The sequence below is a fragment of the Microcaecilia unicolor genome, chromosome 4 (assembly GCF_901765095.1).
Source record: "Microcaecilia unicolor chromosome 4, aMicUni1.1, whole genome shotgun sequence".
Classification (NCBI taxonomy): Eukaryota; Metazoa; Chordata; class Amphibia; order Gymnophiona; family Siphonopidae; genus Microcaecilia; species Microcaecilia unicolor.
Genome location: NC_044034.1, coordinates 283434788 through 283452113, shown reverse-complemented (window position 1 = coordinate 283452113; position 17326 = coordinate 283434788). Strand labels below are relative to the sequence as shown.

General features: G+C 40.3%; 1 protein-coding gene across 1 annotated transcript; it reads right to left on the bottom strand.

Annotated features, from left to right (window-relative positions):
• Positions 1-12454: 12454 nt before the first annotated feature.
• Positions 12455-13189, bottom strand: LOC115469696 (catenin beta-1-like). Its single transcript, XM_030202482.1, has one exon. The coding sequence runs from the start codon at positions 13187-13189 to the stop codon at positions 12455-12457; it is 735 nt and encodes a 244-aa protein (XP_030058342.1).
• Between the last annotated feature and the right edge of the window lie 4137 nt (positions 13190-17326).

Sequence of the window (17326 nt, the reverse complement as noted above, 5' to 3'; positions counted from 1 at the left end):
AGGAGGTATATAAGTGGCATAAGAGTACCTGTGCTATTATAGAATGGACCTTTGGCCAGCTCAAGAATCAATTCAGATGTCTGGACCATTCAAGAGGGGAGCTCCTCTACAGCCCAGAAAAGGTTGCCAAGATTTTCATGACCGGCAGTATGCTGCACAATCTGTCTCTCCAAAGAACACAGGCCCTGTCAAAGGAGGGACAGCAACCACAGTAGGTGCTGCCAGACCCAGAGAATGAGGAGCCCCCCCTTTCCACCTGCACACAGAGTTGAACAGGGAGCATACCAGCAGGGCGTCCATACCAAAGACTCATTGTGAGCATTATTTAGTACAGGTACTATTTATTTGTGCACAGCACCTCTGTAACATCCCCCATGCTCACCATCAGACTCCATGTCCTCATCTGCATAAGAAAAATAGAGGCAATGTGTCTGCTGCACTTAGTAACCTGGCAGACTGCTGCAGCCTTCTTGAACCTACCCCTCTATGTGCACTTCTAGACCAACAATGCAGAAGCCAACGGATATGGTACACTGTGTACCTCAGAGGCAAGGGTGCTGGACAGACACACAGCTACATGGGTACAGAAGGAAGGATTGTGGAAGTGGTGACGAAGGCACAGTGAGAGAAATGCAGAAGTGTAGCAAGCAGGAATAGATACTGGTTGGTGGTGGGCCTAGGCGGGGGGGGAGGGGTGAAGGCACCTAAACATATATAGGGGCCATTCACCTGGCAAGCCGACTAGTCCCAGACCTATCCAGTAATCAGTACTTCCTGCTGAATTGGTGGGACATGGTCCCTGAATACCAGCCTTTTAACATGTACTCTGGTGTGTCTTATTAACCTCTACTCCACCTACCTGAGAATCTTACTACACTTGAGAGTGCTATCAATGAGGCCCCCCACACTGTCCCTACTTGAGGAAGAGAGGGTGAAACAGAGAGAGCAACAAGCATAGCTTTGTTCTCACAAACTTACCTGACTCCCCAGCCTGTGCTGAGGTGTTCTGGCTTCCTACGCCATGGATGCCCTCCTGGGGAAAGAAACTGTGCACTACGCGCTCCATAGGGTTGAGTTTCATGATGTCCATACCCGATGGGTTGGCCCCAGCCTTCAGCCTCACAAACCTCTTCAGCTGCCTCCATTTCTTCTTACAGTCCTCCACCACCTTATTTGCAAGGTAGACTGCATTAAGCTTGTTGCATATGGTGACCCATTCTTTTCTTTTGGCATAAGGTAGTCCTATGTGCTGATTGGGTATGCAGGCATCAGCACTGAATTTCACTGGATTCCACATATCTTCCAGGTCCAAGTGATTCCATCCACAGACTGCCCCAGCACTAACCAGACAGTGCTGTGGCAGTCAGAGGGGAATTTTCCATATCACTGCCTAGATAAATGCCGCTAAATATCCCCTTTCTGCCCACTGCTTAATTTGACCACTTAAACCTCTTTAAATATCTGCCCTTTAAAATCCATAGTAAGAGAGTTTTTACATTATTTTGGGCTCTTTCACAAAGCTGTGCTAAAAGGTGTCCTGTGCTATTTTTAGCGCTTGGGTTTCCCGTACATTGAGGCCACTTTTGGTGTGGCTGTAAAATGGTTGCAATTTATTTTTTTTCCATTAATGGCTACACAATTTATTTTTTTCCATTAATGGACATGCTCTAATTTCCCAATTAACATGGTCTTTACTATGTGAACCCTTAACTCGGATCGATTCCCACTGCAGCTCCTTGTGACTCTGGGCAAGTCACTTAACCCTCCATTGTCCCAGGTACAAATAAGTACCTGTATATACTCTGTAAACCGCTTTGAATGTAGTTGCAAAAATCACAGAAAAGCGGTATATCAAGTCCCATTCCCCTTTCCTTTCCCCTATTTTGTAGACAGTAAGGGCTCATGCACTAACCCCGGGCTAATCGGCAGCGCAAGTTGATTTGCCTGCGCTAACCGAATAGTGCAGGGCATGCCTACTCTCTGCACCCAAACACGCCCCCACACTAGAAAATATTTAACATTTTTTAGCCCAGGATTGATGTGCACCGATCTCAGAACTACCACAGAACACCTGAGCGCGTCCTGGGGTAGTACCATTTTAGTGTGTGGTAAGCACTCGTTAGTACTTACTGCCACTTAGTAAAAGGGTCCCTTTATTTTTGTTAGTGTTATTATTCCTTGAATTCAGAACAAGATATTAGAATGTAAATTTAGGATCATGTGCCAAGAAAATAACTGATTACCTGTGCAATTCTAAGATGATAGTTTTGCAGAGCAATTGAGTCTACTGTCCCTTCTCTCTCTCTCTCTCTTTGGGACTTCATTTGGCTGACAATTTAAATATAGGTCATTTCCTGCTGGAGGGTTATTACATGAGGTACCTATCCATTTCAATCATCATCTGAAAGATTAAAATTGTAGGAGTAAACTAATAAAAATCACAAGCCGTAAGACAGTTTCTCACTAGGAAGGGAGACCATAATGCTCTTTTTTTTTAAAGAAGAGTTTGACTCAAAGCACATCTTAGAATAACCTCAAGATAAGGACAGAAAAGACTATGATTGAAACATTATAAATACATTCATTACCCTCATTTTGAATACAAAAATATAATTCCAGCATCAATACATTAATGTCATATTAGTCGATTGTTGACAGTTGCAAAATATAATTAGTTGGTTTAAAAGCCTACATTATGTATATGTGACATGTATTTCCATTTCAGTCCACAATATTACAAAATCATTTTTTCTTCTAAACTCCTTATTAAAAAGAGGTGAAAGACAACATTTTGATTTGCTACAGAATTTGAATCTCTAATATGAGGATCTTAGAAGGGGAGTAGAGAAGGACTTTACTGTTTGGAGGTCAACTTTCAAAGTATTTAAATGGTTATAACAAAGTAACAGAACAATTTTTCACTCTTTCAAAAAGTATCAAGACCAGGAGACACTCAATGAAATTACATGGAAATACTTTTAAAACAAATAGGAGGAAATATTTTTTCACTCAAAGAGTAGTGAAGCTCTGGAACTCGTTGCCGGAGGATGTGGTAATGAAGGTTAGCGTATCTGGGTTTTTAAAAAGTTTGGACAAGTTCCTGGATGAAAAGTCCATACTCTGTTATTGAGATGGACTAGGGGAAGTTACTGCTTGCCCTGGGATTAGTAGTATGGAATGTTAAGTACATAAGTACATAAGTAGTGCCATACTGGGAAAGACCAAAGGTCCATCTAGCCCAGCATCCTGTCACCGACAGTGGCCAATCCAGGTCAAGGGCACCTGGCACGCTCCCCAAACGTAAAAACATTCCAGACAAGTTATACCTAAAAATGCGGAATTTTTCCAAGTCCATTTAATAGCGGTCTATGGACTTGTCCTTTAGGAATCTATCTAACCCCTTTTTAAACTCCGTCAAGCTAACCGCCCGTACCACGTTCTCCGGCAACGAATTCCAGAGTCTAATTACACGTTGGGTGAAGAAAAATTTTCTCTGATTCGTTTTAAATTTACCACACTGTAGCTTCAACTCATGCCCTCTAGTCCTAGTATTTTTGGATAGCGTGAACAGTCGCTTCACATCCACCCGATCCATTCCACTCATTATTTTATACACTTCTATCATATCTCCCCTCAGCCGTCTCTTCTCCAAGCTGAAAAGCCCTAGCCTTCTCAGCCTCTCTTCGTAGGAAAGTCGTCCCATCCCCACTATCATTTTCGTCGCCCTTCGCTGTACCTTTTCCAATTCTACTATATCTTTTTTGAGATACGGAGACCAGTACTGAACACAATACTCCAGGTGCGGTCGCACCATGGAGCGATACAACGGCATTATAACATCCGCACACCTGGACTCCATACCCTTCCTAATAACACCCAACATTCTATTCGCTTTCCTAGCCGCAGCAGCACACTGAGCAGAAGGTTTCAGCGTATCATCGACGACGACACCCAGATCCCTTTCTTGATCCGTAACTCCTAACGCGGAACCTTGCAAGACGTAGCTATAATTCAGGTTCCTCTTACCCACATGCATCACTTTGCACTTGTCAACATTGAACTTCATCTGCCACTTGCACGCCCATTCTCCCAGTCTCGCAAGGTCCTCCTGTAATCGTTCACATTCCTCCTGCGACTTGACGACCCTGAATAATTTTGTGTCATCGGCGAATTTAATTACCTCACTAGTTATTCCCATCTCTAGGTCATTTATAAATACATTAAAAAGCAACGGACCCAGCACAGACCCCTGCGGGACCCCACTAACTACCCTCCTCCACTGAGAATACTGGCCACGCAATCCTACTCTCTGCTTCCTATCTTTCAACCAGTTCTTAATCCATAATAATACCCTACATCCGATTCCATGACTCTGCAATTTCTTCAGGAGTCTTTCGTGCGGCACTTTGTCAAACGCCTTCTGAAAATCCAGATATACAATATCAACCGGCTCCCCATTGTCCACATGTTTGCTTACCCCCTCAAAAAAATGCATTAGATTGGTGAGGCAAGACTTCCCTTCACTAAATCCGTGCTGACTTTGTCTCATCAGTCCATGTTTTTGTATATGCTCTGCAATTTTATTCTTAATAATAGCCTCCACCATCTTGCCCGGCACCGACGTCAGACTCACCGGTCTATAATTTCCCGGATCTCCTCTGGAACCCTTCTTAAAAATCGGAGTAACATTGGCTACCTTCCAGTCTTCCGGTACTACACTCGATTTTAGGGACAGATTGCATATTTCTAACAGTAGCTCCGCAAGTTCATTTTTTAGTTCTATTAATACTCTGGGATGAATACCATCAGGTCCCGGTGATTTACTACTCTTCAGCTTGCTGAACTGACCCATTACATCCTCCAAGGTTACAGAGAATTTGTTTAGTTTCTCCGACTCCCCCGCTTCAAATATTCTTTCCGGCACCGGTGTCCCCCCCAAATCCTCCTCGGTGAAGACCGAAGCAAAGAATTCATTTAATTTCTCCGCTACGGCTTTGTCCTCCTTGATCGCCCCTTTAACACCATTTTCGTCCAGCGGCCCAACCGACTCTTTGGCCGGTTTCCTGCTTTTAATGTATCTAAAAAATTTTTTACTATGTATTTTTGCTTCCAACGCTAATTTCTTCTCAAAGTCCTTTTTTGCCCTCCTTATCTCCGCTTTGCATTTGGCTTGGCATTCCTTATGATCTATCCTGTTACTTTCAGTTGGTTCTCTTCTCCACTTTCTGAAGGATTGTTTTTTGGCTCTAATGATTTCCTTTATCTTACTGTTTAGCCACGCCGGCTGACGTTTAGTCTTTTTTCCCTTTTTTCTAATACGTTGCTATTAATTGGGATTCTGCCAGGTGCTTGTGATCTGGATTGGCCACTGCTGGAAGCAGGATACTGGGCTTGATGGACCATTGGTCTGACCCAGTATGGCTATCCTGATGTTGTTAACAGCTAAAGTTACTAATATGTGTTAGTGTGTGTTATTTACCACATGTCTCATTTCATGCAGTAAAGCCTAATTGGTAATGATATGAGTTAATGTCTGTAGCACAAGGTGATACAGCACATTAGTAGCTTGAGTTGTAAATTGAAACAGTGAAATTCTGGGTAGTGCCAGTCTGGTAAAACAGAGAAAGTCTGCACTGGTTATCAGTGTTTGGGATGAAACCTGGGTGGCCAAATTTATACATTGCAAGAACAAGCCTAAAAGCCCAATTTTACATAAGTGAGTTGAAAATCAAAGCAATTTAATCGGCCAGGAATGGCTCCTGGCCAGTTAAATTGCTTGTTCAAGGCTAACCACTGATTTTTAGCACCACTTAATTGGTTAGTATTGCTGAAAATGTCCGGTTAGCACCTGTGACAGAACAGTGTGTTGTAAGCCTGTAAAACTGCCTTATTTCCTGAAGTATATTTCTCTAGTTTGGGCAGCAGGTGGTTCATGTTTATGTTTTGAAGCTGCTGCAGAACCAAGGCTGTTTTTCTTTGTTTAATCCTTTTGGAAAGGCAGTCTGGAGTATACTTTAAAACTTGTTTTTCTGGGGTCTGATTGGCCCAGGAGCTCAATTTCATTTGGATTTTACTGGCTTTTTCCCCAGTCTTAGCCCAGGAGAAGAGAGAGATAGATCTCTTTGCTGAGGTCCTGTGATAAGTATATTTGATAATCTGTGAGCAGTATATTTCCTGATCCACCAGGTACTATTTAGACAGTATACAAATGTTTAGATAGTGTTATAATTGATCCATATTTCAGTTACCTGTTATTGTTTGCTGATTGCACCTGTTTCTGTTCATTGTTCAATTTAGTTTGTTACATCTGCCTGTCTGGACTGATAAAGAAACCTGGTGGTTTGTGTGTTGGGTCTGTGAGTGCTTTTTAGGAACTGTGGGACAACTGGGAGTGTGGTCCTAGTAACCCAGAAATCACTGTGGATAATTTGAGAGCAGGAGACTCGCCCAGAGGTGGTTGGGTCCCAGTTGGTGAGAGGAGGGTGCTAGTGTAGAGCACAAGTGGCAGGTGCAGGTGAACTTGAGCTCTGCTGGAGATACACTCCCTAAGTGGTCACAGGGTAACTCCAGGCAAGTGGCTAGGCATTTCATGACAGCACCTATCTAAAAAGTGGCTATTTTAGGGGTGTTTCAGGGTTGGAGTTGGCACTTGGCTGGTTAAGTGCTGATATTCAGCACTTAACTGGCCAAAATTAGCTGCATAAATAGGACCACATAAAATTGAATTTTATCTTTATGTGGTACCCCATAGCCAGTTAAGTGCTGAATATCACTTAACCAGCTATGCTTTACCCAGATCTGCAAACCAAGAAATTCAATGCTGAAGCCCGGACATGGACTAGAATTGAATTTCCGGATGTAATACCAGCAGTGGTCAGCGAAACACTGAGCACCACTAGCTGAATATCAAGTCCAGGATGCCTAGTTTAGAAAAGGAACAGCAAAAGTCCATAGTCTCCTATTGAGTTAGACATGGGGAAGCCACTGCTTGCCCTGGGATTGGTAGTATAGAATCTCGCTACTATTTGGGTTTCTGCCAGGTACTTGTTACCTGGATTGGCCACTACTGGGAATAGGATACTGGGCTAGATGGACATTGGTCTGACCCAGTATAGTTGCTGTTATGTAAACTCAGGATATTAAAAATTTCCTGGTATTTTATAAAAGCCTCGCTGAACACAAGGGACCCAATGATCAAAGTGATTTAAATAGGCAAGAGAGTCTTCAGCCTGGTTAAATCACTTGTACCTGCCTAATCACTGATATTTAGTGGCACTTAGCTGGATAATGCTACTGAAACTCAGAACTAATTCCACTACACTGCCTGGTTAGTGCCAGAGTTGTCTGTGGGCAGAGTTAGGGTAGAGCTGAGCAGAGCTGGCATTTGACTGGTTAGCACTAATATTCAGACCTCTATCTGGTTAAGTAAGTGACTAAAGTTAAGACAGCAAAAAGATTGACTTAACTTTAGCCACCAAGTTAACCGGACACCAGTCTGAATATTGGCTGATGCCTGTTTAACTTTCAGGTAATAGCCTGAGGCATTTCTTGTGCTCCTTTCCTCCCCTTGATCCAGTTTCTTCCTCCTCCCCCTCCCCACAAAGACAAGAAACTCCAAACCTGGCCTCTATGTCCTTACTCCTTGTAAGCCTCCCAGGCCTAACTTTGCTAGCCCTGGTGGTCTACAAACATAGAAAAGAGAAAAATGAAGGCAGATTAAGATTATGGCCTATCCAGTCTGCCCTTCCATGCCATCTACTATCTGGTCCTCTCTCGTAAAAATCGTATACACTTGTCCCAAGATTTCTTGAATTGAGGTACAGTCTCTATGTCTACCAACTCCATTGGGAGGCCATTCCACAAATTCACCACCCTTTCCACAAAGAAGTATTTCCTCAGTTACTCCTGAGTCTATCCCCTTTCACCTTCATCCTATTTTCCCTCATTCCATTGCTTCCTTTCCATTTGAAAGAGACTCACCTCCTGTGTATTTATGCCACAGAGATATTTAGAGATTTCTATCTCCCTTCTACCACCTTTTCCCCAAAATATACAGATTAAGATCTTTAAATCCACATTCATTTTATGATGAAGACCACTGACTACTCTAGTAGCAACCCTCTGGACTGACTCCATCCTATTTATGTATTTTTGAAGATGTGGTCTCCAGAATTGTACACAATACTCTAAATGAGGTGTCACCAGAGACTTATACAAAGACATTAATACCTCCTTTTTCCTGATGGCCATTCCTCTCCCTATATGTCCAAGCATCCTTCTGTCTTTTACTGTTGCCTTGTCTACCTGTTTGGTCACCTTAAGATAAACACATACAATCACAATCAACTCCTACTCCTCTTCCATACACAAAATTACTTCACCACCTAATCTGTACCACTCCCTCAGGTTATCTGTAGGCCAAATGCATGACCATGCATTTTTTAGCATTAAATTTTAACTGCGAAATTCTGGACCACTCTTGAAGCTTTGCTAGGTCTCTCCTCATGTTATGCACACCAGCAGGGATATCTACCCTATTGCAGATTTTGGTATCATTTGCCAAGAGGCAAACTTTATCAGAGAGCTATTCTGCAATATCACTTACAAAAATGATGTCCATTATTCTCAACAGTTAGTACAAGCCATTATTTTTCAAGCCCCATTAATAACCACCTTTTCTTTTTATATAAAGACCAATTAGCTCCTACGTTTTCCTCCCATCCCCCACACCCTTCCCTGAACCCTTCCATCCCTGCTTTTCTCAACAGCTTGAGCCTCCCCACTTCTGCCCCATTATCACACCATCTGCTAAGTTTTAAGATATTGAACTGGTACCTCCCAACATGCTTTCCTACTGTCTTTCTGACCCTTTCCTCTTTCAGACAGTATTTCCATATTTTCAATAATTCCTAACCTACTCTTCCATTGGCCAATGGTGGGTGTGTTCTGCTTTTTACAATTATTTGCTACTTCACAGAGCTGAACACCTCATAGCCCCTACTCCACCAGAAAGAAGGCAGTAATCCCCAGAGAAATACTTTCAGATTTGCTATCACCCTTCCACCCACTATCTTCTCCAACCCCCCTACAATTTGGTGCCTAAATTTCCTTACCTTGAGACAGGTCCACCACATAGGCCAGAAGGTACTCACGTCTGAATATCATCTCCAACAATTTCTGAATGTCCCAGGGAACATTCACCCAAGTCTTTCCAGTTTCAGATACCACCAAGGTATAATTTTGTACACATTCTATCTAATGAGTATATATATAGAAACCCACTCCAACTTCTGTGAAGATTGACCTCCAGGTGGATTCAGGCAATTCCTCTCAAGGTCCTTTTTCCACTCCTTCATAAATGCATCAAAAGCTTTGCCTTTACTGTAACCATAAGAATTGCTGATATCCTCCCTCAGAGTTTTCACTGATTGCCATAAAACCTCTAAGCATTTCACTTCTCCTGCTTTCTTCTGTCTCTTTGCATATCCTCTCATATAATGCTACCTACTTCTTCATCCACCCAACTGCAGAAACATAAACTATAAAACCATCTATACAGCAGGATTCAGCTACCTGGATTCCAAATGGTGGAACTCAATACCAAAAGCAACAAGATGCATCACTAACTACCTTCAATTCAGAAAAGAAATGAAAACCTACCTCTTCAAAACATTCTATACTTAACTATAAAAGCTATCATCATCCTACCTCCTCAAATCTACCTCTATAAAAACTTTGATAACTAACTGTATAAACTACCATCATTCCTACCCTTCAAAATTGATTTCTTCAAAATTTCTAAAAACTTATCATCCTACATCCACAAACCTACATCTCTAAAAAGTTTAACGTGAATGATTGTCCTACCTCTTCAAAACTACATCTTCAAAAATTCCATAAACAAACATGTTATAACTGTAAAATACTATTGTAACCACACCAAAATGTAAATTGTAAGCCACTTTGAACCAAAACTTGTTTTTTTGTTATTAACAGTGGGATATAAAAATGCATAAATAATAATAAATAAATAAATAAATAAATATGGGAGCACCTCATCCCCACCAACCATTCCCATCTTTTAAATGCCCCCTTTTCTACCTGTTTTCTACCTTTGTATAATTAGGGCTAGTTTAAAAAATCTCCCTCCTCAAGACCCTTCATTCTCAGCAACTGCAAGATTTATATACCAAGATATTCAGCACCAGGTTCTACCCAGATACTAACACAAAATATCCAGTTATAGAGCGGCTACCAGCACTTATCCAAATACTGGTAATATTTAGAGCAGCACCCAAATAAGCCTTTTTGCTTGAACTTGTCTGCCCAGCCTGAGGACAATATGCCCACTACAGAATCAGTGAAAAAAGAAAAAATGAAAGTTTAAAAAGACTCAAACATGTTCAAAATGCAGCTCTTCAACCTTTGAAGAAATAAGTTTATGAGATCATATCTCACCTATTCTTTCTTATTTGCATTGGCTTCTAATTAAAAACATTGCATTTTGAAATGCTGGTGTTGGCATTCAAAGTGTTTCATGGCATGGCACCATTTCAAAGTTAATTATTTGGCCGGGATGGGGGGGGGGGGAGAGACATAAATTCAGAAATCAGCATACATACAGATATTCAATTCAGCCTCATAAACCTCTTCTTGTATAGAGCTGAGACTAAAAATCAGTCACAAAAATCTTACAGTATAGGAAACTTAGTAGAAATGTAACTATGGCTGATCACTATCCAATTATTACAAAGTCAGATTCGGCATAAGGAAGAAACTACAAAGTATGAAAGGGAATATTTTAAAAGGTTTATAGTAAACCCCCCAAAATATGATATTTTGATTCAATAGGGAACATTGATCCCAGATTAATACAAATCAAATAACAAAATCTTAAATACCTTGTAATGTTGCCAACTGAAAATATAAGACCATGAAGGTATTTGAAGTCTCTTTATTTGGTTTGTACTAATCCCTAGTGAAGATTCCCCTTTGAACTATGTGTTGTATTTGATGGATTATTAAAGTTTCCCATCCATATCTCATGTTTCAGTACATACGTTTGAGGCAAAGGGAAAGGAAAGGAGCACTGTGTATGTTTTGCAGTTGAAATATAACTTTGATACAGACAGTGACAGAAAGAGAAGAACCCCTTGGCTCATCTTATCTTGAACTTCTCTGCCCAGCCTGAGGGCAATTAGGCCTACTACAAAATCAGTAAAAGAAGACAATGAAAGTTATTATGAAAACTTAAAACACAATACTCTATGACTAACTGCTGGATAAAAAAATCTAAAATCTATGGTATTCACACCCAATCCTCAAGGGCCACAAACAGATTATGTTTTCAGGATGCTCCTAATGAGAATGCATGAGATAGACTTGCAGGCAAAGGAAGTGGTATGCATGCAAATATAGTTTTGCATATTTATTAGGGATATCCTGACAACCAAATCCATCTGCAGACCTTGAGGACTTTGAGTGAGTACCACAGATCTAAATCCAAAATAATATATCTTGGACAATTAACACTTATTAGATGCTGTGACTTGCCAATACATTATGATCAAGCTCTTATTTTTTTTATAAAGGCTACATTATGGGGATGAGATTTGATAGATTGCTGTTCTGCACTTACAATCAAAGCAGTACTTATTTTGTGCCTAAGGCAATGGAGGGTTAAATGACTTGCCCAGAGTCACAAGGAGCTGCGGAGAGAATTGAGCCCAGTCCCCCTGGGTCACAGGCCACTGCACTAACCACTAGGGTACTCCTTCACTTTCTAATTTGATTCCTCTGTCCTGATGCATGATGCTACAGACCTATAAGCCTGACATTAGCAGAGCGCTGAGCAAAATGGTAGAAACTATTATAAAGAACAAAATTATTGAACAGATAGACAAATATGCTTTAATGGGACACAGTCAACAAGGATTCAGCCAAGGGAAATCTTGCCTCAGCAATTTGCTACATTTGGCTAAAGGTGAGCTGGTTGATGAAGTGCATCTAGATTTATAGGAAGTTTTGACAAAGTCCCTCATGAGAGACTTCTGAGAAAATTAAAAAGCCATGGGATAGGAGGTAATATTCCTGTGAATTGAAAACTAGTTAAAAGATAGAAAACCAAAAGTATGGTTAAATGGCCAATTCTCTTGATGGAGGAAGTGAATAGTGGAGTGCGACAAGGATCTCTATTGGGACCATCGTTTTTAAAACATATTTATTTATTTGTTACATTTGTACCCCACATTTTCCTACCTATTTGCAGGCTCAATGTGGCTTACATAATACCGTAAAGGCATTTGCCAGTCGGTTAAGAACAAATACAGATTGTATTGTGGTCGAATTAGGTAGGTGCGTGTCAGGCACTGTGATGGTCGCAGGGAATGAAGATGTTTAATATGATCATTGGTTGTGCTGCGTTGCTCTGTGTGTAGGTAATAAGTAATAAGTATTAAGGTAATAAGTAATATTTTAACACATTTGAAGCTGTACCACCATCCTGACGGTATCCAAGTGGTTCGCCCTGGGCACCAATGTCCAGTCCAAGATTCCCAGTCTCATTCCAGGCCATTGGTTCAGTTCTGAAGAGAGAGCTAGTCAGCTTCTTATAGTCCTGTGGCTTGTCTTCAGACATACGAAACAGCACTGCAGCTGCATATATCGCAACACTCTCATTCCGGGAATGAAGAAGTTCTGTAAGTGGAGCAGTGGCACCTTCAGCTTCAATGGCTTCTGCAGCCTCCTTATTCTGAGCCAGTTCACAAAGCACTCCTGCAGCTACTCTCTGGATATTCTCAATGGGAGAATACAGCAGCTGCACAAATAATGGAATGTTATTTAGACCCCTGATTACAATTCGATTGTGAACATCACGTGCCAGGATATGAAGAGCTCCTGTGCAGCTTTCTATAATTTCTTCCATGCGAACTCCTTCCACAAATTGCTGCTGTGTCCCACCCATGGAAGTGCGTCGCCGAGTGTCGTGGTGTGCACGGACCAGAAGCTGAACCAGCCTGGGAATTGCTCCTTGTTCACGTAAAGGCGCGTGATTAGCAGGACAAAGGGCAAGGTTATGGATCAGACCAACAGTAGCTTTAATGAGAGGCCAGTGAGATGGAGGATGCAAGAGTTTAACCACAACTGGCAGCCCATAGTGAAGGTGTACTGCATTTTGAGCCATATGCATATTTATAAAAGATCTGGAAATGAGAATGATGAGTGAGATGATCAGATTTACAAAAAGACACAACATTATTCAGAGTTGTTAAATTGCATGCAGATGATACAGATGTTTAAATACTTGAAAGGTAATAGTGAACAAAAATCTTTTTTTCAAAAATGGGAAAGCTGTAGAACTGGAGGGCATGAAATGAAGCTGCAAGGACATTCAAAAATGATTTTTTCATAGAAAGGTTTATAGATGTCTAGAATGCCCTTCTGGTGAAGATGGTGAGGACAAAATAGTGACAGAATTTTTAAAAAGTATGAGATAAACACAGATGATTCCTATAAAGCAAGAGGATAGAATCAAAGCAAAATTGAAATAGTATCTGCACTTCATTAAAGACATAGAGAAGTGTAACCTGTACAGTGTAGTAGGTATAAGTCTAGCCACGTTACTGGCAGACTAGCTGGATTTATATTTCTCTTTATTTTCCTTCATTTCCTTTGTTACTATGTTAGAAAATGTAAATATTTTAAGCAACTGCCAAAAGGAAAAAATAGCAAAAATATGTTTTTTAACTTTTATCCTATAAGGGATTACTAGCAGACAAAAAGTCTTATGTAGAAGAAATCACCCCTAAAACACAAATGCTTTTTACTCTTGCTAGAAACCTGGAAAAAAAGCATGGATGCAGTACAAGCTGATAGAGCTGTAAAGTGAATTACTAGGAATCAACAACCTCCAGTCAGTCTATTGTCCTTTTTGAAAGGAACTGCCAGTAACTACAGGCATGTTCAATACACTGAGATTGATAACATAATATACCATAGATCTGAACAAGTACAGGAATTGTTCTCTTCAGCAATGACTGAATGAACTGATTTAAATGCAAACTGCAGGCCCTTACGTTTTTTCTATATAGTGAAAGAATGTCTTCCACTCAACAGGAATCCATTCTTGAATCAATATACCAGCCTTCAGAACATCATGCTTGGAACAGCATTCCATCATAAGACACAGTTTTGGAAAAATAATGTTCATACTGCAGACATGCTCTTCTTCAGTTAGAAACTTCAGCATTGTGATTTGATTGAATTTGACTAGTTCTTTTTTTTTTTTAAACTATTCTTCCTCTGAAGCAGACTTCATGAAAAGACATTTGCACATTCATCAAAACAAACTTTTATTTATTTATTACTTTCTGCTGTTCATTTATGTTATTTACATCTGTGATAATTGTTATGGGTAGATTTTACTTCACTCTTTATTTAAAAAATCTTGGGTCCGATATTCAGACCACGGAAGTGAGCCCAGCATACTCCCACAGTCACCACCCGGATATTTAATGCTGTACCATTTCCGGTGATTGGCACTGAAATATCCTGTTATTTTTGGGCAGTTAGAACATACCTGGCTATTTTGTATTTGAACTTAACCTGTTATCTTCTAACTGGACAAAGATATCCCACATATTCATGCAGCAAAATATAGCCGCTAAAGTGGGGCTGAAACTTGGTGGATAGCCGGTTATGCCGATATAACTGGCTATCTGCTAACCGCTAACTGATGATATTCAGCAGGAGATAACCAGCTATCCTCTGCTGAATATTGCCAGATAGCCAGTTATATGGCATTTAACCGGCCAGGTGCCAATCCTAGTCAGTTAAATGCTTTTGAATATCAGGGGACTTGTTATATGCTTACTTTCACATCTTCCATTTGAAGATTATATTTGTGGTGGCTGTTGCTTCTCCTGTTTTAGATCAATGTAGAGAAGATGCATATGGAAGATCTTAAAAACACTTAAGGGCCTTTTCTGCAAAGTTTAATATGATGAATTTGCCTTCTTCAGGTACCTGAAGCCATGATGGATACAATAATAGATAATACACAGCTCTCTGCTATAATGCACGCTTAATCAGCAAAATTATGAATTCTCTGATTCTTTATAGCATACTTTATTACATCCAGTAAATAGTGAGGATTATAATCATTAATTATGGCACATAATTGAAACAAGACCATGGTAAGTATGGTTGATCTTGACATGGTTGGCCTTAAATTTAGGTTAAGAAGTTTGAGGAGCATTTTAGCCAGGAAATGAGTCAGTTCTGAACCTTTTACCTTAGTGGGAGGCTCTTTTACTAAGGTGTGCTAATGGATTTAGTGCTCGTTGATGATTAGCATGTGTTAAATGATAAAAAGGCCCATTATATGCCTATGGGCATCTTATCATTTAGCACATGCTCATTGTTAGCACAGGTTGAATCTGTTAGCGCACCTTAGTAAAAGGACCCCTGGGAAAGTCAACTAGCCTCAAGCTGTTCCACTGATTCTAGCTTCCTTAAGTCTTCTTCCTTTAGATAATTTCCTAGGTCTTCTCTCCCAGATAATTTGTAATGTAATACGTCATTTGTATTCCGCCAACTCCCAACAAAGGTTCAAAGCATATCACAATTTAAATAAAAGAAACAAAAAAAATGAAATAGTTGTGTCTATATAAAGTATTGACAATATACATTTGTCTAAAGATTTACGGAAGTCATGGTTCGCAACTTATAAGGTAGTAAACAGCAAACTAGAACAGCTTGATAAGAAACTGAGTTCTCTAAGATTTTTTTATAGTGAACCCTAGACACTGAGGGGAATTAAATAAGTCATAACCCTATTGCTCTAGATGATCTATAATAACCAGGGAATGAGAACAAGCTTACTAGATATTCTGGGCTAATACCATCAAAAATTTTATATATCAAACACGCCAGCTTAATCTAAACCCTTTCAAGCTTTCTGATTATAACCCCATTTTTCAGGGTTCTTTCTGTTAAAGTAGGAGCCTTCTTGAGGCACTATTTAGTTTCTGCAAACTCGCTGCAGTTCTGAAAGTTCTTCCAGATCGGGGGGGGGGGGGGGGGGGGGTTGGGGGCAGTGACCATTTCCTGTACTCAGTAGATTTATGACACAGTCACTTTAATAGCAGTCCTCACACCAAGACATGTTGTTCTAGTAAAGAAAATGTTACTCTTCCAAAAAGGTAGTAGGTAACAAAATCTGCTTCCAGAAATAGTATAAAAGAATTGTATAGGTTCTCAAAATGCGAGAATTCCATGGAAGCCTCCATTTCTTCCCAAACATTTCTGAAGAGCAATTTAGGAATCATGACTTTCTTTTACAGACTTTTGCTTGAATACTTTTATTCTGCAGCTTCTTGGAGTAGTGCTTCTATTCTTTGGCTTGGGATGGATAATATGGTGCTCATTTTCAAAGCAGATAGATGTCTTAGGGGCCCTTTTAGTAAGCCGCATAAGCGCCTACGTGCACCCAACATGTGCCAGTTCGGAACTGCCGCCCAGCTACCACATGGCCCAGGCAGAAATTTCATTTTTTAAACATGCCCACTACATGCCCTGGAATATTTCCAATGTGCAGCGCTAACCAGGCGGTAATTGGCATTGTACGCACTCTGAAGATTATCATCCAGTTAACAGGTCTCAGGCCCAAAATGGATGTACGCCAATTTTCATTTCGCTGCACATCCATTTTCAGCCCCCAAAAAAGACCTTTTTTGCTGAAAAATGGACATGTGAGCGTCCAATACATGTGTCTACAACAGTGCAGGCCATTTTTTTGGTGCTCTTTAGTAAAAGGACCCCTTAAACTCCCAAATTCTATAACAGTCGCTAAAAACTGTGCACACAAATTTGGGCAAATTCCAAATTGCACGCACAATTTAATTGAATAATGAGCCAATTAGCACTGATATTTGTCATCTCAAAAAGCAATTATTAGTTCTAGTTTGATTAATTAAACTTTACACATGTAAGAAGGGAGGTTTTGTATGACATTCTAGTTCTAGAACTGATGATAGCTTTATATTTTACAATTGCAATTCAGTATTTGGGATGCTGTTTATACCAATAAATATATTTAAACATAAAATTTACATGTGTAAATTTAGACATGAGATCCATGGGTGGATCGAGGGTGTTCCAACCATTTATAAGTACATAAGTAATGCCATACTGGGAAAAGACCAAAGGTCCATCGAGCCCAGCATCCTGTCCCTGACAGTGGCCAATCCAGGTCAAGGGCACCTGACAAGCTACTCAAACGTACAAACAATTTATACAAGTTATTCCCGAAATTGTGGATTTTTCC

Excerpts from the sequence above, each read along its gene's own strand:
- LOC115469696 (XM_030202482.1), bottom strand. The coding sequence starts at position 13,189 with ATGCATATGGCTCAAAATGCAGTACACCTTCACTATGGGCTGCCAGTT.